General features: G+C 42.7%; 2 protein-coding genes across 5 annotated transcripts; both read left to right on the top strand.

The window, feature by feature from the left end:
* The first annotated feature begins 79 nt into the window (after window positions 1-79).
* Window positions 80-3,260, top strand: LOC114870069 (extracellular serine/threonine protein kinase FAM20C-like). The gene is made up of 8 exons (XM_041069750.2): window positions 80-224; window positions 402-836; window positions 952-1,127; window positions 1,990-2,068; window positions 2,217-2,309; window positions 2,401-2,516; window positions 2,663-2,933; window positions 3,149-3,260. The coding sequence occupies exons 2-7, from the start codon at window positions 406-408 to the stop codon at window positions 2,908-2,910; spliced, it is 1,143 nt and encodes a 380-aa protein (XP_040925684.1). The 5' UTR covers window positions 80-224; window positions 402-405; the 3' UTR covers window positions 2,911-2,933; window positions 3,149-3,260.
* Window positions 3,135-24,442, top strand: LOC114869037 (dynein heavy chain domain-containing protein 1). 4 transcript variants are annotated; one of them, XM_041069673.1, is made up of 44 exons: window positions 3,135-3,258; window positions 4,303-4,673; window positions 4,822-5,019; window positions 5,124-5,327; window positions 5,444-5,554; window positions 5,749-5,905; window positions 6,017-6,271; window positions 6,355-6,498; window positions 6,629-6,734; window positions 6,807-7,039; window positions 7,115-7,358; window positions 7,545-7,702; window positions 7,807-7,932; window positions 8,019-8,295; window positions 8,432-8,559; window positions 8,933-9,131; window positions 9,223-9,311; window positions 9,393-9,594; window positions 9,761-9,886; window positions 10,104-10,201; window positions 10,332-13,350; window positions 13,435-13,555; window positions 13,687-13,840; window positions 13,927-14,209; window positions 14,303-15,782; window positions 15,968-16,070; window positions 16,410-16,524; window positions 16,617-16,803; window positions 17,387-17,489; window positions 17,851-17,979; window positions 18,165-18,356; window positions 18,558-18,977; window positions 19,145-19,562; window positions 19,729-19,821; window positions 19,937-20,095; window positions 20,292-20,470; window positions 20,667-21,668; window positions 21,756-21,930; window positions 22,019-22,093; window positions 22,358-22,583; window positions 22,755-22,846; window positions 22,926-23,072; window positions 23,234-23,859; window positions 23,933-24,442. In XM_041069673.1, the coding sequence occupies exons 2-44, from the start codon at window positions 4,414-4,416 to the stop codon at window positions 24,341-24,343; spliced, it is 13,224 nt and encodes a 4,407-aa protein (XP_040925607.1). In that variant the 5' UTR covers window positions 3,135-3,258; window positions 4,303-4,413; the 3' UTR covers window positions 24,344-24,442. The 4 variants fall into 4 exon arrangements, with proteins under 4 accessions (XP_040925607.1, XP_029028790.1, XP_029028702.1 ...); XM_029172957.3 differs by lacking the exon at window positions 3,135-3,258 and adding an exon at window positions 3,306-3,692 and having other exon boundaries at window positions 4,399-4,673; XM_029172869.3 differs by lacking the exon at window positions 3,135-3,258 and adding an exon at window positions 3,306-3,692.
* The last annotated feature ends 926 nt before the right edge of the window (window positions 24,443-25,368 follow it).

Raw genomic sequence — 25,368 nt, 5'->3', positions numbered from 1 at the left:
CTTTGGACTGGTTGACCTGAATCAGCAGTAACAGTGAGATAAGACACAACCAATAATGTGCGAGCAGCGCTAAAGGAGGAGTAAACACATTGATTCACGTAGAGATCACTGCAACCTGGCACCTTTCCCGACACGAGCGCGGCAGCAGAGTGTGGACTGGTACCGGATCGAGTCCCATCGCGTTTCACCCAACGACTGGAAGCGTTTCAGGAGCGAATCGCCCCGTAAGTCACCCTTTGTTTCTATGAATGACTAATACAGTGAGTGTCCTCATAAGCCGTAGAGAAGAGGAGGATCACCTGCTTGAAGCAGGACCACGCTCTCCCTCTGATTCTCCAGCTTCACGCGCTTTCCTTTCCCCTCACCTCTTCCTCTCTCGTTTCCTCCGTCTCTCCTCTCAGCAGGATGAGGTGGCGTATGTGCCGTCGCTCCAGGACAATCTGTCTGTCCTTGGCCTTCACCACCATTTCCCTCCACCTCCTGCTGGTGCTCCTCTCTCTCTCTACCTTCCACCAGAGCTGTGAGGCGCCGCCGCCCAGGACGCACGTGCTGCGAGAGCTGGCGCCGCTCAACCTCACCTCCGCGGGGGGCGGGGGGCGCGCCGGGCGCGCCGGGCGACGCTCTTCCACCGAAGGTGCCAACGGCGTCGCGTGGACGGCGGCTGCCTCGCTCAGCGCGGCAGGTGGCGCGGGCCGCGTGGAGGCTGGCTCGGCCAAGCTGGAGGCGCTGTTTGACCATCCTCTCTACACCATGTCCAACAGCGCTGTCCCTGAGGAGGACTGGCTGCTCAAAGTCAAACCCAAGCTCAGGTCCAGTGAGAAAAGCTCCCAGAGGTGGTGAGTATGATGCCCAGCACCCTGTGCAACCCAGGAGAAAGGGCATTTGAGACGATGGAGGTCTTCCTTCCCAGCGCATTGTTCTCACCCCCCCCCCCCCCCCCCCCCCCCCCAGGGTGAGCGCGAGCCGTGAGGGTTATGAGGACGTGCAGTGGAACAGCAGCAGCGACAGCCAGCCTCCCTGGCTGCGCTTCCACCTGGGCATCTCCCGCTGGCAGCTCTACCCCCACCGCGACCCCAACATGGCGGCTCTGAGCCAGCAGCTCGCCACGCAGCGCGTCGTCAGTGCAGGTGAGCGGCGCGGCTGCAGGTGCGTGTCAACACCTGCGCTGTTCGCTTCAGCGGCCTCACATCACGGCAACGGCAGGATGTGAAACCATGATGACGGGCGGCGTGCGGAGAATGAACCTCGTGAATAAATCAGCGCGTTAATGGGTTTGCTGCGCAGTTCGCTCCCCCCCACACTGAATCACAAGTCTGCGGGTTGTGCGTTCTCCCGTGATGGGCCTCAGGCAAGAGAATGGGCAGCGTTGTTGTGTTTGTGTGGCGTCTAAGGTCAAAGGTGAGACTCTCAAATGGGGATTCACTTTGATGTTCTGCCGAAATGAAAGAGACTGTGAAGCTCTGAGGGGCCTCGGAGGCTCAACACAGTGCAGACGTGGGTACAGGAGCCACTGGTTGTGTAGCAAACACCTCTGGAAAATCAGTGTGTACACTTTCTCACAGCGTTCGAGGACTGCGACGCTGAGATGCTAGATTACGGTGAGAAATGTAAGAAACTGGGAACCGACGGTTTCTAGTGGTTAGCAGAGTCGTGCCAGGGGTCAGATCGTGTTCCCATCTGTGGTAAACATGGACGGCGGTCGGTGGAGACCACCAGCTGACGGGCAGCTTATCTCAGACCCTCTGCCAGGACTGGCTGCCACCATCTTAAGCTGCTGAGTCTAATAAACGGGACGCGTCCACCAAACCTCAGACTCAGATGAATGCAGTGAAAATGAAAAGAGAGGAGGACTCAGCGTCCGACCCGTTGCCTCTGGGTGGTTCATGTCTGCAGGTTCGGCCCAGTACTGGGTTGGGTTGCAGCGTGCTGTGATCTTGTTGTATCTGTGTGCTTTGTTGCTATGGTAATGTTCCCATGACTGTCTCCCAGTGCAGAAGTCTGGGGGGACGCAGCTGAAGCTGGTGATGTCATTTCCCAACTATGGACAAGCGCTGGTGAAACCCATGAAGTGAGTCGCACACCTTTATTGTGCGAGTGTGGAAAATAAAGGACACGGTGAATCTGTTGGAAGCTCCTAATAAACTTATGTGTGCGTGCAACAGTGCAGCAAGTGCAGAAGTGAATGTGAATAGATGCATGATGCTGCTTCCTGACAGGCAGGAGAGAGACGAGGAGACCAGCTACAACCTCTACTACTTCTCTGACTTTGAGAGGCACAACGCAGAAATCGCAGCTTTTCACCTGGACAGGTACAAGGTGCTTGTTTTATCGCAGGACTTGCAGCGTGAAGCTGTGCAACGTTGTTGTGTAACCGAGCATTTTTTCCTCGCTTCTCTGCAGGATTCTGGGCTACAGGAGGATCCCCCCTGTGGTGGGGAGGCTGGTGGACGTGGTCAAAGAGATCAAGGACATTACTACCGATCGCAAGCTGGCCCGAACCTTCTTCACCTCCCCTGGTAACGCTCACTCACTCACTCACTCACTCACTCACTCACTCACTCACTCACTCACTCACTCACTCACTCACTCACACCCGTCCTTATTGTGTGCTGCTCCGCGCCCACACCGTCCTTCTGGTCTGTGCTCCTCTGGCGCCGCCTAGTGGGCAACGTGTGCTTCTACGGCCAGTGCTCCTACTACTGCTCCACGGAGCACGCGGTGTGCGGCCGCCCCCGGAAGCTGGAGGCCTCGGCGGCCGTCATGCTGCCCGACCTCTCCCTGGTGACGCGCAGGACGTGGAGGTCCCCGTGGAGACGCTCGTACAGCCGCAGCAAGCTGGCAAAGTCTGTACTTCACACCAGCACAGCCCAAAAGCACAACACGCTTCTGTATGAAAACACACATGCCTGATGTAATTTCCCATCAGAGGACAGGTCAGATTTTTAATTCAGAAAAATTCAATAATTATTTCCATTGCGTGAGAGCTATAACTCATCTCTCATCTATTCTGCATGTATCGGTTCTGCAGGAAAGTTGATGAAAACTTCAGTTCCTGCACATTAAGCTTAATTGAATCATGTCAAATAATTTAGTTATTATTTATTACTTGACATAATTAAAGAACAGGATGAACAGACGTTTTTTCCAGGTGGGAGACGGATCCAAACTACTGCTCAACGGTGAAGGCTACTCCGCCGTACGACAAAGGCACCAGGCTGGTGGACTTCATGGACATGGTGATACTGGACTTCCTCATGAGTGAGTTCCTCCCGTGCACAGATCCAGAGAGAAGCCTTAACAACACTGGGCACTGATGGGGTCGTTAGCCGAATTTATGACTTCATGATTTTGTGTTGTAATAACAATAGAAACTTCGCAGTTTTATTTTGTGTCTGTGAAAAACGTCGCTGAACATTAATGTGTGCAAAAAAATCTAAACAGCGCAGACTTTAAGTTCACTTACGAGAATTTTATTTGAAAACGAAACTAACCGTCTTGAAAATCTTCACACATTCGACCAAACCAAACAAAACCATAGAAAACACGCGATAACTGCGGGTTTTGCGCGGTCTCTCGCTGCGACATTTGCGCGTTTGGACTAAACGAGCAGTTTCAAGCCGGGTCGACCTTCAGCGGCGTTACCGTGGCAACGAGCCGTCGCCGTGGTTACGACGACAACTTCTTCCCGGCAGGTAAGAAAGTCTCGGTGAATGTGATTTGTTTAGTAGCTACCAGGTTTTTAGTAACTATCAGGTTTTTAATAACTACCAGGTTTTTAGTAACTACCAGGTTTTTAGTAACTACCAGGTATTTAATAACTACCAGGTTTATTGCGCTCACGGAGGCTGCGGTGCGACCGCGTTCTGCAAATGTTGGAATGTGCGTTTTTGCGGTTTTAACAACTGCAGAACCTGTAAAACTCAAAAGTTCAGTTCTCAGTTAAGTTAGTTTTGCGTTAGCTAGCTTTGTTTGCTATATCACAATTAGCACAAACAGCTAATAACATGTAGAAAACTGTACTGTAAAACTTACTAACTTTTATAATCACTTGTAAACTTGACTATAATATAAAAAGCGTCAAGAGGTGTTTCAAGTGTACAAACTTGGTAAAAGTGGAAGTATTTATTGCTGAATCTACAAGTTAAATGCAGAGACTGAGAACATGAACTTACCTGTTATAAGTTATCTGTTGAATTTATACAAACAGATTACTCATAGACGTATTTCATGCTGTTTATGAACAGGAATTTAATTTATTAAGACAGAGTGTGCGTTTGTGTTTTATTTGTCTGTTACTTTCAGACATTTTCCAGTGTTTCCCTGATGCAGACCTGCATTATGGGGTCTGTTGCATCTGAACCTGCTGTTATTCAGATAGTAATCAGTGCCACGTTTCAGTAGGAAGATCACACAATGGAACTGGAACAGAAGTTTCAAGGCCGACGACGCAGGGTCAAGGAAAAGGCCCACACTCTGCCCCCTCTTTGTGTCTCGTCAGGCTCAATGCCAGAGCCTCTGTCCCGTGACACACCAATGCTCCAAACTGTCCCCTCTGACAGGCCCTTATCAGTGAAAGAGCTTCCTCGTCTTATGGCCCAAGTAGGAACTGAGAGGGGCTGCGCATTAGGGACTGATATAGCTGTCAGAGCTACTGCTGAGTCATCAGCACAAAGGTACCTGTCATGATTTACCGTAGGTTGTTGCTGCTGATATAAAAGTAAAAAACAAAACAAAAGATGTAATAATGATTATGATTGTCAAACAGTTTCCTTCCACGCTTTGATATCTAATCTTTATTGTTTACGTTTAATTTCATTTCAGCATTCCAGAGAAAAAGGAACAAATAACTGCGGTAACATGTAAGGATGAAAATAGAAACGATATAAAAAGAGGGAAAACGGCCAGACAACATAAATTTCCTCTCACTGCCATAGAGGTTGTTCAAATCCTCATACAGAAAAAACACCTGGCAGAAGTGAAGCTCTACTACCTGAAAGAAGTAGATGAGCGCTCTAACAGGTACAGCTGAACAGCAGTACTTACAAAACCTAATTATCAGACTTTCCTAGTAATTTCATTGAGATGGAAAGTCTATTAAACTAAAAGAGTATCTTCTTTCTCAGGCCTTATGACCTACAAGTGGTCCACTCCACTAAGGCTGGTTCTGAACACTACATCTTCTCCCCTAATTACGTAGTACATATGACAGAGAGGGGTTATGGCGGACTTGTCAGTCTGGCTGAGTGGTACAGAGAATCTGTGCTGTGGACGGCTCTGCAGAAAATATCTTTTTTTAGGTGCTTCAGGCTGCGAAAAGCTTTTACCTGGTAAGGGAATATGAGCTGTGCTTGTCTTACTGCTTATGTGTGCTAGAAATCTTCATTTAATGCACTGTATTTATTTTTATGTTCGTATTTTCTCTGCTCTTGTTCTCTTGTTGCAGGTGGATTGTAACTGTTCGCAGAGCCCTATTTCAACGCAGATGCATGGTTCTACAGGACATGTTGCTTCTGGCTCTACCTCAGTTCAGAAGAGCGTTTTACCTTTTTGTTGGGTGAGGCAGAATTATTCCAAGTCATGACTCACAGCCACAGCCATAACAAGTTATCATAATGTTTTTTTAATACTTTGATTATCATTATTATGCTTGTAGTCTACAGATTTTAGTTCCTCAGAGCTTTGAATGTGGCTAGTATAGGACTAGTATATTTAGCTTTAACCACTGATGTTTGGATGTATGATTCACAGACTAATTGAAGATCTGAAGGAAACACACCTGCTTCCTCTGGAGGAGTCTAAAACTTATACATTGCCTGAATTCAAGAACATTCTGATAACCAAGCGTGAAGAGTTTCTGAAGCTACTGGAAAAGTTATCTCAATATCACGCTGTCATCCTGAATGCGGTACAGTACCTTAGAAAACTACAGCATAACAAACAGAAACCTTTGAAATGCAATACAAGACAGAAGTTAAAATGAAGTATGCCCCAAACATTAATTCTGTTATATCTCCAGGTGAAGGAAAACAGCCATAAGGCTCATCAGGCTATTCAACGGCATTTGGAATATGCTAATAAACCAAATAAATGCTATGAACCCATTCACCTCCATCTGGTTCACCAACAGAGGCTGAAGAATGAGCTGGCTGAGTCCGAACGCACCTTGAGGAAACTGGGAAACTTTGCTTATCTAATCAATCAAATCATTTTGCAAAGTCTTGTCACAGTCATTAGAGATGATGTGTTTTACTTTCTCAACAATGTTTTAAAGGTGACAGTTATCTAACATTTGATCAGTGGAAACGTCTGGTGAAGAATTTAAAATGTGATCTTTTACATACTTGTGTTTTGCAGAGGACAAAATCACAGCAGAGCTGTCTCTTCATCACTGAGCTTTGTTTTAATGCTAGTAATCAACTGACTGTGGACCAGCCAATAAAACTGTTTCAAGAGGCAGCGAGTGAAGCCCTCCTGACTGTTGGTGACACTATAGTTCAGGTAAATGAGACATGTCTGCTTGTCAGCTACATCTACGTTACATAAAGGAGAACAAGTCCACTTAATGACAAAACCTTATTCACCTCTTTATACACATGTTGTTCATGGTCGTTATCGTCTCCTCTAGTAGATGTGTGACACTAGTGGATTCTTCTTGGAGATCTGTACCAATGTGCTTCGCTCTGACTTTGCTTATAATTTGACACCTGACCTCTGTGAACAACCTGTGAATACAGGTATGACTATTCTAATTCTAATCCAGAAGCATTAGGTTTGGTGTGCAGTACTGTATGTTTTTCGTTTTCCAGAGGAAAGACACAACAGTGACAGAATGACTGGTAGGACAAAGGTTTGCTGCTGGCAGTTGCTCAAGGACTTGTCAGATCACTGGCTGCTGCTGCCAAAGCAAGCCGGCCTAATGGTGCATGGCAACATGGTGCATGGCTGCTACTATCCTCTATCTAAAACACAGCTGGAGTGGCAGATCAGCATCAGTGACAATAAAGAGCACATTAAGAAGAAGCTGACTAGAAGCATGCAGGTCGGTCTTTTTACACCTGTATTACCTTAGTCACAATTGGCAGGTTTCTAGTCATTTCCAATTTTGTCTTTACAGGAAGCTGAGCAACAACATCAGCAGTTGTTGGGGAACCATTCGTGGTTGGTGGACATCTATTTGTTCATTAGTCAATGGACTCATGATGTTTTGGATTCCATGAAGGGTAAAGCTGCATCACTGTATGAGGAGCACATTCAGAAGCTGCGCCACTGGACTGAAAGAATCAATATGATTCCCCCATCACTATCTACATCCAACCTGCTGCTTGTTATTCATTGTACCAACATAAAAGAAACTTTAGGTATGTTTAGAGTAGATGATTTATCTTCAAATAATTGTTGCCTAAAATAAACAAAAAAGATCTATAAAACAATTACTACTGAAATTACTAATGCATTTTGTTCTCTGTATTTATCCTTCTGACGGGTTGAATTACCTTTTGGACTTTATTATAGTTGCGCTCCTGTTTTTACCTTTGTTCCTTTAGTGAAACAACTGAGGGCCATTGAGAAGGAAGTGCTACAGCAGCTAGATGAGCAGATACGGCTGCACTCGGACAGCCTCATATCAGACTTAGAGATGGTGTCTGCTGAACTCAAGATGGAACCTCAACATTTAAGTGAATTCACTAAATATGCACTTATGGTAATGAATTTTCACACTTCATATAGTAATAAAGTTGTTATAATTACTACACAACAGAACACAACATGTTTTGACATATAAAAGACTGATGTTTTTTTCTGCAGGTTAGGGAATCTGGAAAAAAGTTGTCTGACATGCAGAAACGGCTGAAGTACATCCACTCCCTCCAGAACACTGTTTGTGCAAATTATAGGAAGATGACTAAGCAGGAGATAACTTTGGACAAAAAGGTATCCAGCTATAAAAACAGTAAATACGGTAGGTTAATTAAATGTCAGCACTGGTGAGCATGCTTCTGTTTGTGCTCTCTGTTTAGATGCTGGGCTTGTGGAATTGCCTTATTCCACTTTTGAAGCAAGCAGACAGCGCTGTGTGCAGTAGACTTCCATCAGTGGCTAACGCGCTGGACACAATGTCCTCCTTTGTAGTGTGTGACCTTGAAAACCTAGTGTCTAAAGCTACATCTGGAGCTTTTGTTGATCCATCCCAGAATGCCAAAGAGATGGTCACTAAATTGAACTACATGTGTGCAGAGGTGCACCACCTAAATGTGAAGCTGGAACAGCTTGCTAAGAACAGTCAGAACTTACAAGGTCAGACTGTATAAACAGCAAACAGACACTTTGATCACATGCTGAATTCAAGAAATGAAAAATGGCCAGAAGTTGTCATTTATTTTAATATCACACATATCTTATCACACTTTGTATAATTGTTATCTCCAATTAGAACATACTTTGGATTTGACCATTTTGACAACAGACCTTCAGAAAGTCAAAGCCAGGAAGGAGCTATGGGAGCTGAAGGCTGCATACACAACATGGATGGAAGAATGGGAACTGATGCTTTTCAATGAGGTACCCTGTCAAATCACACTACCTACATATTATATATGTATAGTCTTACTATTTAAATGCACTGTGCATAATATTCAGATAAATTTAATGTTTTTTACTTACAAATGGAAAATTATCATTGCGTGGGCTTTGGGTTTATTAATTCTTAAGAATCCAGGTTTCAGAATCAGCTTTATTGCCAAGCTGGTACAGGACAAGCAGAGAATTTGATTTGTTCTTACTCCGTTTGTTCGTACTCTCTGCTAAGAAATATTAGCACGTGTATTTTTAATTATTTACATTATATCCTTGACAGTTTTTAATCAAGTTATTGCACATTTATGGTTATTGCACTGACTCATTGTACAACACATACTTTTACATCATCTGTCAGGTTGTGGTGTCACAAGCTCAAGGCAAAGTTTCTGCATGGAAAGAACAAGCCGCGTGTTTAAAAAGTGCCATTTCCACCGACGATCCAGTGCTACACGACACTTTAACAACCCTGGAAAATCTGAGCCTTCAGCTTGCAGTCATGGCCAAGCTGAAGGCCCCCACACTCCGACATAAACACTGGGAAGCTATATTTAATGGTCAGACGCTATAATCGCATGCAATAAAACATGAATACTACACTAATGCAAAAGCATATCACAAAGATTTAATAAATGTTTCATCTGGCAGGTATCGGTTTACTGTATGTCCCAGAGAAGGTGACTGTTGTTGAACTGATGCATAAACAACTTCAACTTCACCAGAAACTAATTACTAGGGTAAGACCAGAATACTGGTTCAAATTAAGAACAAAATTTCTGATTAATAGAAAAAAAAAATGTTCCCCTTAACTCTGTCAGATATGCCTCAATGCACAAGCAGAGTGTAACATGGAGGAGACCTTCCAAAAACTTTGTCAGAGATGGAAAGAGAAGCTGTTCTGGCTGGATAAATTCACTCAAAGTGAGCTACAACATGGATTAACAGGAGCAGAGGGCATTGTTTCCAATCTCCAAGCTCCCAATCAACACTTTGGTAGTGAGGGAAGATTCATCATAATTGGTGAGACAACATCAAAATCTAATAAATTAAAAATATATTTGTCATTGTGATATTTGTCATTGTAACCACGATTGTTTCTTGATTTGATCAAGAACTTTTTTTGGCTTTTTTTATGAAGTGCGATTTTGCCTTTACAGTAAGTTGTTTTCTGTTATTTCTCACCCAGGTCTGGAAATGTACTGTGCTGAAATAGAAAGCGACAGGATGACTCTGTCTACCATGTTAAAGTCTCCATACAGTATTGAATTCAGGCCGCAGATAGAAGATTGGATGCAATCACTTCAAGAACTTGGTAAATTGGATATTCTTCAAACATCTTAAAAGTTCTGCTCCAGAAGTTAAAGAAACACCTATTCATCACAGTAACAGTTGTAATGAAGAGGAAAATCCCAGAGAAATGTCTATGCATGAACATTCAGCCAACTAATAACTAATTTTTGAAATTTAATGTGATTTTAAACAGATTTATAAAAAGACAATGTGTTTTTGCTTTTTTTTCATTTTAACAGAGCAGATGCTTCGTTTGTTTAAAAGATACCAGCAAATGTGGGCCTTCTTAATGAAAATGTTTAATGAAACATTCTGTAATGTTCCCAAAGGGAGTCTGGTATGTATTCGTATCACCATGGTCAAATGTATCTGATTTATGCAGTACTTTGAAACTGATACAGTTAAGAGCTTTGTTTGATATTTACATTTTTAGACTAATGTTGTGTTTTTTTGTATTTTTTCAATAGCTGGAGCAGTTTCAACCAGTTGATAAGATATTTAAAGAAGTTATGTGCTCAGTGATGACTGACCCTCATGTTTTGAACTTTGTTACTTCCATGAATAAGAATGACAATTTTCAAATTCAAATTTGCCAAGTTCTCATTAACGGCCTATTGAAAATGGAAGCTATTTCCAACCAGGTGATGAACTTTGTGGATTCTCTATGTGAGCAGTTTCCAAGACTCTGGTTCTTAAGTGACAGAGAAATAATAGAACTGCTGTCCCTTCACCCAACACCTTTAATGCTGGAACCCTTTGTATGCAAATGCTTTAAAGGGATTCGAGGACTTGAAGTGGACAGGAAAAGCAACTGTAATACAAATGATGTGAAGGGATGTGTGGCAGCCCGCTACCGACAGATGAAAGTACTTGGTACATTTTCTAGTTTCCAGGAACACATTGCATTTCTGTCTCCTGTAGAGCCAAATCTTAATACTGTGGTTTGGTTAGGTGCCATTGAGAAACAATTAAAGCTGACCGTGGTCCAGCTTATGAAGCAATGTGCTGTTGCACGAAAACTGCTTGAACCGTCTTGTCAGGACTTGATATCTGATCAGAAAGTTGGAGACGTCCCAGGTCACATTGATAACCAGAGTAAAGATACACAAACTGTGCTGGATCTGGTATTAGAATATCCTTTGCAGTGTTTGCTGGTGGCTGAGGAGGCAGTTTGGTGCAGTGCCATTCTGAACGCTTTTCAAGAGTTAACCCCCATAAGGTTGAGCAGCATTAAGGCATACAATTCTGCAAAACTCAAGAATCTTGTTCATTGCATTAGGACTGGAGCTACAGAGAATAGAAGTCAGTCTGTGCCTTCTAAGTATGCAATGATGTGTGTGCGTGCTTTAGTGCAAGTTACAATGAATCATGCACATCAGCTAACTCAACTCACGGAGATTGAAGGTGCGCTGGAGTCATCTTTTGAGTGGATAAGCATGATGAAGTATCATATAGTACCTAAATCCCATTGTCTGAAAAGCAGCAATGATGAAACATGTTATGTGGATGTTTTGGGCCATCGCTTCCAATATGGCTTTGAGTATTTTGGTCCAGATGACTGGATTGTGAATAATCCTTCCACAGATCGGGCAGTGTTTGGAATTCTCTTTGCTCTGACAAGCTATAGATGTGGGTTTGTGAGGGGACCTTGCATGTCTGGAAAGAACAAGACTGTGGTCCAGTTAGGAAAAGCACTGGGGCGAATGGTTGTTACCACACAGTGTTTTCCAACCATGACACCTGGTATTGTTCAGAAAAGGCTGTTGGGAGCTCTTTATACTGGAGCTTTACTTCTACTGGACTCTGTCAACCTGTTGACACAAGAGGTGTTGTCATTGCTGGCACAGTATTTAGTAGAGATTCATCAGTCCTTCTCTGACCGAACGAACAGCATTCAAAGACTAAATGACGAGACAAAAAGTGGACCTGGTGACCTGGAATGCCGTATGACATTTGCAGGGAAAACATTTTCTGCTAACGTTAACTATGGATGTGTTCTCATCTCATCAAGCAGATATACATCAGAGGTTCCACCAAGTCTGCAGTTTGCAACAAGACCCATTGCATTAACCTATCCAGATTATAGAGTTATTGCAGAAGTAATGCTGACTTCAGTTGGTTTTTTGGAGGCTCTTTCTTTAAGTCAGCGCCTGGTGTCCCTCATCAGTCTGGCCAAGGATTCCTTCTGTTTGCCTGATGTACTCTCCAATGAGCAGTGCAGCTATCTTGTTGTCTTGCAAAAGATCATCTCTGCCTCTGAAATATATTTACAACAATGTGTGGGAAAGGGAGGATTGTCTGTTGAGATTGAAGAGTTGTCTGTAGAACCAAATGATTCAACTGCTTCACACAATGTGCCAGCAGGAACGGCTGAGAAGAGCAGAAAGGAAAGGTTACGAAAATCTTGTCTGTCTGTTAAACAAGGCTTATTAGAAGAGACAGCCATCGTCAAATCAATAATGACTGTCTTAGTACCTGTACTTAATGAAAACGAAAAAGCATCAAGGTTTGACATCATTTTCAAGGACGTGTTTCCGATGGCAATCCAGTTTCCTTTTTTCCAACACTATATTGAAGAACATGAAAGGAACCAACTTAAAAGTGTAGTTGCAGAATTTTTGCAAGCGAAACAGTTTCAACCTGACACTGGAATCGTTAGCAGCACCATTGCACTATATCAAACCTTGAAACGCAGTCAAACAGTGCTGCTTTTAGGTCCTCCAGGTGGTGGAAAGACAACCTGTTACTGTGCTCTAGCAGGAGCCCTCAACAGTCTGGCAGCAAATGTGGGGGGAAGTGACGATATTGTTAAACAGGACGCCCCACAGATGGAAGCACATGTTTTTGCTACAAACTGGAACTTTGTTGACACTATGGTCATATTTCCTAATGGCATGTCCCACACAGAAGTATTTGGTGATAAATCTGGATGGCAAGATGGAGTTCTTACAAGTGTCCTGACAGAAACAGAGCAACGTGAAAAAATTTCTGAACTTTGCAACAATGGGAAGAAAATAGTCAAATGGCTCATAATGGATGGAGAGCCAGTGGGTCAACCTGGCTGGTTGGATTGTGTAACCACATTGTGCTGTACTGGTGAAACATCAGAACCATCCAAATTACACCCTAAGCTGCTTATGGAGGTAACAGACCTTAGTGGGGCGAGTCCGTCTGCAGTGACCCATTGCAGTATTGTTCATGTCAGAGCAACTGATCTATGGAAAGCTGCCTGGAAAAGTGAAGTGGACGCCCTCTGCTGTGAGCACAGACTAGATCAAAGGGTCTTAAAAATATGGAATAGTCTCGCTGAAGATCTTTTCTCCAGCACTTTTACTTTTCTTAGGCAGAAGTCCTTCAACTCTGCAATCTGTGTGGAAGGGGAAAGCCAAATGTGTGGACTGCAAGAAGTCATGTCCTTTGTACGGATCTTGCGTGCCCTCCTCTACCATTATGGAAAAGAGAAAGGAAAAACTAAACCCAACACAGGTATTATCAATCTGCGTGAACAATATTAGTATTATAATTAATATTATTAAAACTGTGGTTGTTCTAAACCTGCCCTCCCCACAGATACATGTATGCACGGAGCTGACACAACAGACATAGATTCTCAAAGCAAACAACAACAGTTTGCCATAGATCTTTTTCTGGTGGCTTATACCTGGGGATTTGGTGGACATCTGCATCCTCGGTAAAATAAGTGATTCAATATTGCTTTTACCATTTCTATTATAATACACTACCAAAATATGTAATAATATTTACATTTATTATTCCAGATGAAAATGACTTAATAATATTATGTTTTTGTTTTTACATCAGCCATTGGCCACAGTTTGACTTACTTGTCCGTCAGGTGTTGTTCAACTGCAGGTACAGAATAATTGTTCCTGGTGAAGAAAGTGTTTTTGAACATGTTTTAAAGATCAAAACATGGCCCAAGAACACGTTGTTGACAACATACGTTTCCCCCAAGGTTTGTCTTCAACATTCTGTCTAGTGAAGTTAACTACAAAGGGCAATAATCACATTTAATTATTTACGTGTGCTTTGTTTCTATAGTATGGGAAATACACCGACCTCCTGAATCTCATGTTGAAGGCAAGTCAGCCAGTGTTGCTTGCAGGAGAGCCCGGTTCTGGAAAAACCACCCTGTGCCAGACATTGCTGAGTTTTGATATGCCACACATCAGCTTACAAGCCAGTCCACTACTTAGCTCCAAAGACCTGCGCAATATTCTAATTAACATTAGCTCTCATAAATACCATGAAGGTAATATGGATGGTGCGACCAAACAGCCAAGACTGCTACTGTTTGTGGACGACTTGCATGAAGCACCATGTGGTAACTAAGAAAACATATATAATATAAGAAAAAGAGACTTTTTAGCACAAAAGAGTTTGCACTCAGTGAAAGGTTATCTTTTGTTGTTGATAGATGTTTTTGGGAAGACGTCGATGGCTCTAGAGTTGCTACGGGAGAGCATGTCAAAAGGAGAGATTCTATCAGCTGATACCTACTGCTTCAAGTTTCTGACTTCTGGCATCCTCGACTACATGGCAACCTGTTGTTACTCTGGATTGGGCAGTCACCAAATGAACGCACTATCCTCCCGGCTCTCACGCCTGTTCTCCATCTTTGTACTTCCTTGTCTGTCTGTGGACGTTATATTGTCAATTCATTCTCCTAAGCTACAAGTCTGGCTTAAGGAAATGCCACTTAAACAGAGTGCAGATGAGATGGCATGTTGTGTTATTGCTGCAACACAAACTGTTTATCGTGCAGTATTGGAACATTTTCCGCCCACAAGGCAAAGGCCCCAGTTTCTTTTTTCTCAACGTGACTTGCACAAGGTGTTTTCTGGAATGTACCTGTGGCGACCCAACATCCCAACCACAGAGATAACGCAGAAAAATAAGCATGAACTTTCAGAGTATGAAGCATCAGTTTTTAACATAGTTCAACTTTGGATGCACGAGTGCATGCGTACGTTTAGTGATAGATTATGCTCAGAGGATGAAACCAGGACTCTTGTGTCAATCATAGCCAAAGCAGCAACAGCCCACTTTGGAATTAGGTCAGTTGAAGACCGACCCTTGGTCACAAGCCTTGTTACTCCAACATCATCCACAGAAACAGCTGGCCAAACAGATGAGAGTCAAGATTTGCAAAGTCAACCTCAAGATGCAAAAGCATCAGGACAGTCGAAGCAACAGAAAGACTGTTCAATGATTGAGCCTTCACTTCAATCTGAAAAACATCTCTCAGGAGAGGAAAACTTGAAAACTCTGCAACATATGGAAGACTTAATGACTCAGCTTGTATTTGGTCCTGATCTCTTAGAGCCCTTGAATTTAGTAGATTGTCAACCTAATGTGAAGTGTAGCTCTTCTTACAACAAGCTGGACCTTAATGTGCTAATGCACAAGCTCTCTGCTTTTATGGATCAAAAAGAAGCTGATGGAAATGATCATGATAGTATGTGTAACATTAGATCCAGATATATTGTGAGCAGACAGAGAGTGAGGCAACTGTTGCATATCCTCAGGGCTTTACTCATGCCAGGAGGTCATGGAGTATTGATTGGCTTAGACAGAGGTACTGGCCGTAAAACAACTGTGCGCTTAGCTGCCTGTCTTGCGGGCTACCAGTTGATGGAGGTACATTCTGGTAATGAGGATAAGTTGCATGATATCCTTAAAGATGCTGGGAATCAAACTAGAGTTAGTGGGTGTAATGTTATCATACTAGTCCATGAAGGAATTAGCCAGCGTGCTAGAGAAGAACTATTGGTAGCGATGGCCCAGAGAAGCTACCCAGCTCTCCACACCGAAGAGGAGGTAAAGAAACTCATTCATAAAATGACAGCTGTTAACAAATCAAGAAGATTCCTTATGGACAGTTGGATATTTGAAAAGTAAGAAAAAGTACACATTTGATATATCACTTTATATAATATACCTTTTAATTGGTAGCACTCAAACTCCTTAAATTGATTTATTCTAGATCGTCTAGAAACACATTTTATTTATTGCCATTTACAGAAATCTAAATGTTTACTTCATGCTAAGACTGACAAGGGTGATTTTTCTTTTAATTAAGGTACCTGAGTCAAGTCCACAGAAATGTCCATGTTTTCCTATTGCTGTCCATCACCATGTCCGAAAGTGAGAAACCTTCCATAGATGGACCCAGTGTTTGGAATGTCAGTATCCTCAGGATATAACTGTTTCTTTAGAATGTTTATTTTCCATGTTACTATTACTATTTTTTATACCACGTTGAAACATAAAACGTCACTTGCATGATGTACCTGTAACAATCATAGGCAAACACATTTTACATTGAATTGACAGTAAGGGTTAAAAGGCCACAGGGCTGCCATTGACCTGTAACTATTGCACAGGCTCTGTCCAGACTGTCACTTCACATTTCAGTCAAAGTCCACATTTTATTCATAGCCCATGTTGTCTTGCATATTAGGTTGCAGGTTGCACCTTTACATTTCTAATTTAACTGATGCCTTCTTAATTGTATCTTTAAGAAACAAATGACCAAGGCCCTGAGTCTCAGCTGCTGTGTTGAAGTCTACCAGTCATGGTCCAACCAGTGTTTGATGGAAGCTGCTACTCAGTGTCTTCCAACCATCCTTTATAAAAGTGAGTCTGCCCTTGAAATCTGTTTAAGTAAACTAATTTACTAGAGTTTGTCCTTGGTTGTACCAAAATATGCCCTTTTCTTTACCTGTCAGTGAATCAGGAAGGCTTAGAACCCAGTCTGTCTGTGGCTATGGCAGGAATCCATCAGTCTGCATGTCATTATGCATCTGTCCTTCTGGACGCCCAGCCTTTCAGCCCCCAGACCTACATGGACTTCATTGCCTACTTTGGTTACCTGTGCAACCACCTGCACAAACAATGGCAAAACAGCACAAACAGGTATTTAAGACAAATGTAGCAGACAACAGTCACTTTTTAATCTAGTGTTTTTTTGACATCATGTCAAAGCAAACAGACATCATAATCTCTGCATAGACTACTATGCTGTAATAATATCTGGCAGTGATTCTGTACTATACCTACTAGTATTCACTATAAATGATCATACTGTAAAGTACACCACAATGCTACCCTTAAAATAGTCCATGATTTAAAAGTTTGCAGCCACAGCTGCTGCACACAAAGCCTTCAAGCTGTGGCACTTTTCTTCATTAACACTTTCTGTAGAGGCTATTAAAGAGTGACTACAGTTTTCTTGATTACCATTAATATTAGTTTGTTTTAATGCAATAGCTATTAGTGGATATAGTTAGGTTCTTTGCATACTCATACATCCTTTCATTGACATGTTCCATTAATCACACCTAAGAATATTTACTAATGGCAAATCATTTAAAAGCTCTACCTGTACTCCTATAGTTGCTCAGACAGAATGAGAAAGAAGTTAACCTCCACTTGACCGACCATTTTTAAAAAATAAAGGGAACTGATGGCGTCTGGTTTACAATGTACTTTTTTTCAGAATTGATTCTGTTGTGGCTCATTTGGATGCTATGAACACCACAGCTGAAAAATACAAGCAGCAGCTAAAAAGACTGCGAGAGAAGGTTGCTGAGACACAGCAGGTATTGAAGTGCAATCAGCACATGCTCTTTAAATGGGATCAATACTCGGAGAGAGGTAGCATCAATACTGACAACTGTACTTTCAGAATTTTTTAACCTTTAAGAAAAAAAACTTTTAGACAGAATTTACATTCTATTTTAAGGCTTAATATAAGCTAATAAACACACTATATAACATAGTTATGTGTTAATGCCATACCAATAAACTGATGGCAACATTATTATGAAAAAATATCCCATACGTTGGGTTTATAAATACAAAAAGAGGATATTTTCTTTCCCTTGTATTATTTAAGTATATTTAGGTCTTCATAATAAGATCTTTGCATTAATTCAGTCTTACCTTCCTGTTTGTCTGCAGTGTGAGCAATCCCTCCTTAGAGCTGTAGATGACCAGAAGCCTTTGACTGGAGAAGCTGAGAGGATGTGTTTGGTGGAGAAGCAAAACCTGCACAGAATAGAAAAACAGATTCATCAGGCTCAGATAGAAGTAAACACAAGTGTTATGTTTATTCCATTCCAGAGTCCTATTGTTAAATGTGTTAAATTTAACACACACTCTATTCTATCACACACAAGTATTTTAAGCCAAGACATGCAAATTGATGACATAAAAATAAGGACTGCAGATTAATTTTCTAGTGATACAAATAACATTTTAAGTATTTTTTACAGGAGAGACCAATTTTCCAGACTGGCCTTAAAATTCTCCAGTGTCTGAATCCCTCTGACCTGGAGGAGGTGCGTCACTACAGAGATCCACCTGATGGAGTGGTGAGAATCATGGATGCTATTTGTCTGTTGTTCAATCATCCACCTGGCTGGGAAAGTGCCAAACAGCTTCTTGGGCGATCCAACTTCTTCCAGGTGTGTGGAAGAATATGTACAGTGGCAAATGATTTGAACTATTACGGGACACGGTTATTGTCAGTTGGTGTTAAAATGTAATCATCTACATGTAAAACTAATGATGATTAAATTTGCACATTTATCTGGTTTAACTGCTGTCAGCTCATACATTTTTGGGATGACCAGTGTAATTACTAATGTTTCTTGTTTTTTCTCCAGGAGCTTGAGTTTTTTGACCGCAACAATCTGACTAATGAGCAGCTGCAACAGCTTGGTCAAATAGTTCACAGTCCTCAGTTTGCACCAGAGTCTGTGCGAGAGGTGAGCAAAGCTTGTGAGTCCCTCTGTCGATGGGTCCAAGCGTTGTATGAGTGGTGCCTGATGAAACCCCAGCTGTCAGGCAAGCGGCAGTTGGAGGCACTTGCCCGAGAGGTGCGGGCTAAGCTGCTGCAGGCCCGGCAACACAAGGAGGATGCACTCCATCGGCTACAGGAACTGAAGCTTCAGCTGCAGCTTATACAAAATGACCTAGAGCAGCAGCTGATAGAGCTGAGCAAATATGAGCACATGGAGAAAGAAGCTACAGCCGTTGTTGGTCAAGTGAAGACCCACATCATCCACTGGAAGGCTGCCAGTAAGGTAAACATCAGGTTTACTTTTAATTCTGTACATGGCACCTACAGTAAACGTTTCCTTTATGTCATTCTTCTTTTTCTACTTTCAGTTTGTTGCTCGAATGTTAATTTTAAATGTAAATCATTCTTATTTTTTATTTAATACAACTTTTTTCCTTGTCCTTTCCTAAGAAGTCAGAGTTACAAACCCAGAACAGACCAGGAGATGCCATTATTTTGGCTGCTGTCATTGCGTACTTGGGCCCCTTTGCACCAGATATTCGTGCAGAACTGCTGAGCAAGTGGAGAGAGCTATGTCACCGAGGATACATCGACATCAACCCTGAGGACCCCAGAGCATCTCTGTTTGCCTCCACTGCCTCCTCCTTTCCCCCTGCTGGTTTGCCCATTTCATTGTCTGAGACGTGGCAGCAGCCTTTGGGCCAGGCATTGGGTTGGAATGACTGGCAGCTACAGGACACTGGACCCGCCAGACTGTTGGTTCGGCTGCTGCTTTGGGGCTACACAAGTGCCTGGAATCAGCATTGGCCTCTGCTGGCTGACATTCAGATCCATAATGAAATCTGCCATCAGAGCTGGAAAACCACAGGTAGATCCTTCAATTAACACTATATTTGTATTGGGACTGGGACATTTGTTGTATTTGTTTTTATTACAGACAGTGTGAAGCCATTAGCTGTTGTAGTCTCCAGAGTCCACACAAAGTAGGATGTAATTTTTTAAATTGCATTTAAAATTCATAATTGTGTTTGCAGGAGGTAATAAACAGCTTGAGACAGAGTTTGGTTTGGTGCTTTCTGCTGCTGATGACAAGCTGCTGGATAAGTTGTACCAGGCTGCCGAGACAGGTGCACTAGTGGATTTTAAAAATAATATATCAACATTAATAATATTAAATTACAATGCTTGCGTTTGATGACATATTTTTACTTCATTTATATTTGGGTTTTTTTTATTTTCAAGGTTTGATGGTCCTGGTTACACATGTGGAAAGTGCAAAACCCAGTCCACAGTTTCTAGCCAGACTAGTCCGTTCTGGTAAAAATCATCACGTTCAACCACCCCACCCTGGCTTTCGTCTCTTTCTTTGTACCCATCTGCCAGTTCGGCTGCTTAACAATGGTATGAATGATACAATATGTTTTGTTTAATACAATTTTTTGTAGCTATGTAGATACTTCTGTGTTGTACTTTAACAGTGTTTTTTTATTAAATATAATTACTTACTGTAATTACTAAAACTAAAAGTAATTAACTTCACAGTGTGAGCACTTTGGAAATAAGAGCCTCACAATCTATTCCTGCCTTTGTTCTTTAGAGATCCATCCATCTATCTTGAGTCAGGTAAATGTGGTTGACCTCTCTCTCAGCTCAGAAGAAATCCAAGATCTTATTCTGACAAAAGTCCTTCAGTCTGACTGTAAGAAGCTGCTGATCCAACACCTCAGTCTCCAAAAGGAAAAGAACCGGCTGCAAGAAAAGCTGTTCAAAGAACAGGTGACAGAACTGTTGTTAATCGGCATCAAGCAGATAGTGCTGCATCGACAGTAAATGGCCCGTTCTCCTATTCATCGTCTTAGTTTTTTAGAATGGAATTTCTGGAACTTAACATGCAACAAGATCTGTGTTGTTTGTTTATTGGTTGGTAGCTGCCATAAGTACTGTACGTTGACTGTGCACATTCTTGTCACAGGATGCGCTTGTGGACTTCATCCTGAAGTGCAACACTTCACTGCAGGACTCTGGATTTGTGCCCTGCGTAGCTGCTCGTCAAGAAGCAGTGAAGAAGCTACAGAGTGAAATCCAGCAGCTGACCGATGAGCTGGACTATCATGAGAGTCTAGTGACTACTCCCAGAGAATTAGCACGACTGGCTGCTGCCCTAAACCAGTCTCTGCAAGACATGTCTATTCTGTCGCCTGCCTACTACTTTTCTCTACATGGCTTTATTAGATCTATGCAAGAGGCTGTGATTGTGAAGGACAGGCCATTAGTGATATACACCTTTGGGAATGTCCTAGGGGACATTGTGCCAGAGATCACAAACAGGATGGTGGCTCAGCTGCTGACCCAGTACAAACCCTGTCTATTCAAGAGCCACTTTGCTGTTCTGAAGCTGCTGGTCTCTTTGGCTCTGCTCCAGTACAATGGGCTGTGTTCTGAGGGTGAGAGGGTGGCTTTTCTTAGGGGCCTTGAAGACATTGACCACACTGTCATTAATGTTAAATCCACCGGTTCTCTGCCTAGCTGGATACCTGCTCATATCCACCCAGAGCTCCTCTGCTTAGAGAAGATTCCTTCTTTCAGAGGGTTGATTGCCTCTCTCTCCACATCCCCTATACAGTGGAAGGAGTATCTACACCTCCCGTCCTCTACGGTGATAGGGCGTGTTCCCTGTCGCTCTCACGCCCATCTGTCCCTGCTACAGCGGGCTCTACTCTGGAAGACCGTGGTCCCACACGCCCTACAAGCAGTCGCTGAGGCCATAACTGCCTGCAACCTCAGCTTATGGGCACAGACTGCAGGGACTGAGGTCCCTCACGCCAGCGACCCAGAGGCTCTATCAAAGTACATTGTCAAACATAAAGGACCGATCATTCTTACACTTCCCAGTCCAAGAGGAGGTGGATGGACAACCATCCAACCTTTTGACTTAATTAACAAAATGGCATTTCATGTAGAACAAGCAAAGAAGGTAAAGAGTTTTTTTTTTGTTTTAGGTTAACTGCTGTAACCAATGTAGTAATTATATAGTTTGCTTTTCTTATTAAATATGTTTCAGATTCAAGTTAAAGTTGTGTTTCTGGGGGCGCTGTGTGAAAGAGAAGCCATCTTCTCAGCCCTGGACAAGGCAGTTACCAATGGTCACTGGCTGGTTTTTAATGACTGTCATCTACTGGAACAGTGGAAAAGTGAAGTCATGGTTCATCTCAGCGAGTTGATCCACTCTGTCAATGGTACATGAACCAACATTATCTGGATTTGGTTTATTCATTGTAACTAAGAATCTCTGATCTTTAGTGTTTTTCTTTGATTGCTTCACAGATGAGCCACATCTGGTTCACCCGTGCTTTCAGTTGTGGTTTATGACTCAGGAGCATTCATCACACTTGATTCCAGGTAGGTGTGTAATTTTGCAGTTTTGACTTTGTGCCTCTGTTTTTCTCACCTTACCTGCAGTTGTAAAGAATGAACTAGACTCTATATTTTACACATTTAACAAATGAGAGTAAAAATATCTGATTTGTTCTTATTTCACCAGGACTTTGAGGCTATTACAATCGTTTGCTGCTTGTGATTGTGTGGTACACATTGTTGAATTAGGAAACAGTAATGTCTGTTTGTCTTGTTTTGCTTGTGCGGATTTTTTTTAACATTGAATAGCGGCATTGAGGATGAGAGCTCTGCCTCTGGTTTGTGACTCACCTTTTGATCTGAAGGAAGAGCTGAGGTGCTCCTTACGACAGGTGGCATCTGTTACACCTTGTCAGTCACTGTTGAATGTTACAGCAGATGACACGGAGTCCCTCTTATGCTGTGCCATCTTCCACTCAGTCCTTTTACAGAGACAGAACTATAAATACTTGAGACAAGGGAGAATCTACAACTGGTGAGGATGCACCAACTTACTCTGCTGTCATGTACTATTTATATCATATTGGGTCCTTGTCCAGCCATTTAGCGTATGACCAAATATGATAACAGTTAAAAAAACACACACTTCAAATGTCGCAAACATGATGAATGAACACTCTGCCTGTGGATTTGTTTTGTCTCAAAGGAGTCAGGAGGACCTCCAGGTCTTGATCAATGCACATAATTGCATTGCTAGAATCTGTCCTAACAGGACAAAGGTTTTGCAGTATATAGCAGGTGAGGCAGCACAGACAGGTAAACCTGTGTCTTTAATAAATTTTGGATGCTTTAACCTTGTTCTACTTTTCATTCAAAGTCAATTTAGTGCACGGCAGCCATGTGCTGGACTCTGCAGATTTAGAGGAGGTGGAGAGTGTTGCCAAGGTCTTCCTCAGCAGATTTCCACCTCTCTGGGCCAGTGGAGCAAAGGTCTCAAGTGTTATTAGCAGTTGCAATCACTTAGGTAATCAAACAACTTTCTTTAGTTTCATATTTTACTTCAGACATGTTGAGTTTTGTTTCTAAATTTTTTACATTGTGATGTATGTAAAAGATTTGGTTTTGTATTTCTAAACTATTATGTGTAAGAGTATTTGTACTGACTGTGGTGTTTCACATCCACAGATTTGTCTGAAATAATGCAGATTTTGAGCAGTCATCTGGATTCACCAAGCCACAGTGACCAACTTATGTTGGGCTTCAGTGCAGAGGTGGCAGCTGAAATAATCAAGATCAGTAGCCACAGTTTAAACGTGCTGCTGCGGGCGTCTCAGACCCCTCTAGGAATAGTGAGACATGTCAGCACTCAGCTGAATAGGCCCAGTGAATTGCCAACCCTGTCCCAAGCAAGAGAAAGACTGCAGGAGCTGAAAAGTCACCTCACCGCTGCTAACCTTGGAAGCAGAGTTAAAGTTGCAGGAGCTGTTTGTCACAGTCCCCTACGTGATTTCCTGCAGGAGGAGTGGGATGAACTTATTGATCTGGTGTCCTCTATCGCCTCACAGCTCCAACAGCCCGTTCAGTTCAGGCTGCTCACCGTCGCATTCCTCCTGGAGCTCAGTGCCTTGTCTCAATTGGAGAGGAGGGCAGAGTTGCTCAGTGCTTATCTATGGCACCACGATATTTCAGATCCACCTGCTGCCTACCGACTGTCTGCTTTCAGAAATAGCAGAGGCTTTTTGGTAGCAGTGATCAGAGAGGCTGCTCATGTAAATCACAAATATATCAGTGATGTGAGCCTTCATTTTCAGGTAAAGTATGAAGTGATGGCCTTCTAATCCCTTGCTACATGGTAACTTACTGACAGTATTTCTGCCTTTCCAGATTGTGAGTGACAGCACACACTCAGCCTCAGCTCCACTGGATGCTGTGTATTTGTGTGGCTTGGAGCTCAGAGGGGCAACGTGGGATTCACAGCACAGAGCCATACAGGACTCAACCTTGTTGCAGCCATGTTTAATGCCGCTTGTTTGTCTCAAGGCACAAGTCAGGAGCACAGATACTTTTGCATGTAAAACATCATATTCAATGAGCCCCAGAAATGTGCATGTCTCTGATGCTTCTGCATCGGTTGGGCCTCGGTTACCAGTGTACCACTGCCCGCTCTATGTGGATGCTGAGGCAGGAGACGGGGGACAGTCCCATTCTAAAATCATCACTGTGATCCCACTTCAAACTAGGTTGAATCCACTGTTGTGTAGTCTGAGAGGGATGAGGCTAGTGAGCACACTCTGACCTGCTTGGCTTTGTCATCTGATGCACCTGACAGATGCTCTGTAGTAGTTATGATGCATTCTGTATTTACAGCAATATATTAAAAAAACTTTAAAACCATTATGTGTGAAATGTTTCATATGTCATTAAATCAAAATGAAATTATAGGAAAAGTAATCAAAAGTTACTGTACGGCGTCTCTTTATGGGTTATGCCTGTTGTGATTGGAATAGTGTTTTAAAATGCACAACCTTCATGTTTTGTTACACTGTCAGTCAAACTTTTCCACTTGTTTCTGAATATACTGTGTGACCTGGTGTGTTTATCAGATAAAATATGCAGAAAATGTGTGTAATGAATGTCTGCCACATAGTAAACATCTACTTACTTTGCTTCCTCTGCTCCAGGTAACATGGACAGACATCATTATGAAACTTTTGAGAAGTTTGGGAACAATACTTTTCTGCTGCACCTTGACAACGGGAGGGCGTGAGTACCGCTGGTGTTTGTGACGGGTGAGTGACTTGACTTCTGAGCTGTGACTGTCTGTGGGTCTGTCGTCACCACAGATTCGGACGTCATTCTAAAGATGAGCCGTCTATCTTAGCTCCACTGGAACAGTGCTGCAGGTACAAACAATGTTGTTTTTTGTTCTTGTTGAATACATTAGTGTTTATTACAGTTATGTTTAAAAATTCTCTCTCTTATGTTTAAAATTCTATTTTGACTTCTTTAAATAAAGTTTTATCATTTTCACATCGGTGTATGGAAGCAGTCCATAAGCTCTCCATCACTGGGTAATACTCGGCCCACTCACCCTGGTCTCTTCTGACCACAGAATCCGTCGCTCCACGTGGCTTCGCCTGCAGCTCCTGTCTCAGCCTCAGCATCGTCTCAGTGATGTCATGCGAGCCTCGCTCTACCAGGATCCGCTTCATAATATAGCTCCACTGCTGTCAGAGCCCCACCTCGCCGCTCTGGACCGGCGTCTGAAGACCGTGCTGGAGACCGTGCGTCGCTGTCGACAACGACCGCGTGAGAACGAT

The sequence above is a fragment of the Betta splendens genome, chromosome 1, assembly GCF_900634795.4.
Source record: "Betta splendens chromosome 1, fBetSpl5.4, whole genome shotgun sequence".
NCBI lineage: Eukaryota > Metazoa > Chordata > Actinopteri > Anabantiformes > Osphronemidae > Betta > Betta splendens.
This window is presented reverse-complemented; position numbering and strand designations above follow the sequence as displayed.

Bases quoted from the DNA above. Each gene is read 5' to 3' on its own strand.
- LOC114870069 (XM_041069750.2), top strand. From the start codon at position 406: ATGAGGTGGCGTATGTGCCGTCGCTCCAGGACAATCTGTCTGTCCTTG. The intron at 837-951 runs GTGAGTATGATG...CCCCCCCCCCAG, and splicing joins GAGAAAAGCTCCCAGAGGTG to GGTGAGCGCGAGCCGTGAGG. The intron at 1,128-1,989 runs GTGAGCGGCGCG...ACTGTCTCCCAG, and splicing joins GCAGCGCGTCGTCAGTGCAG to TGCAGAAGTCTGGGGGGACG.
- LOC114869037 (XM_041069673.1), top strand. From the start codon at position 4,414: ATGGAACTGGAACAGAAGTTTCAAGGCCGACGACGCAGGGTCAAGGAA. The intron at 21,931-22,018 runs GTACATGAACCA...ATTGCTTCACAG, and splicing joins GTTGATCCACTCTGTCAATG to ATGAGCCACATCTGGTTCAC. The intron at 22,847-22,925 runs GTGAGGCAGCAC...TTTCATTCAAAG, and splicing joins GGTTTTGCAGTATATAGCAG to TCAATTTAGTGCACGGCAGC.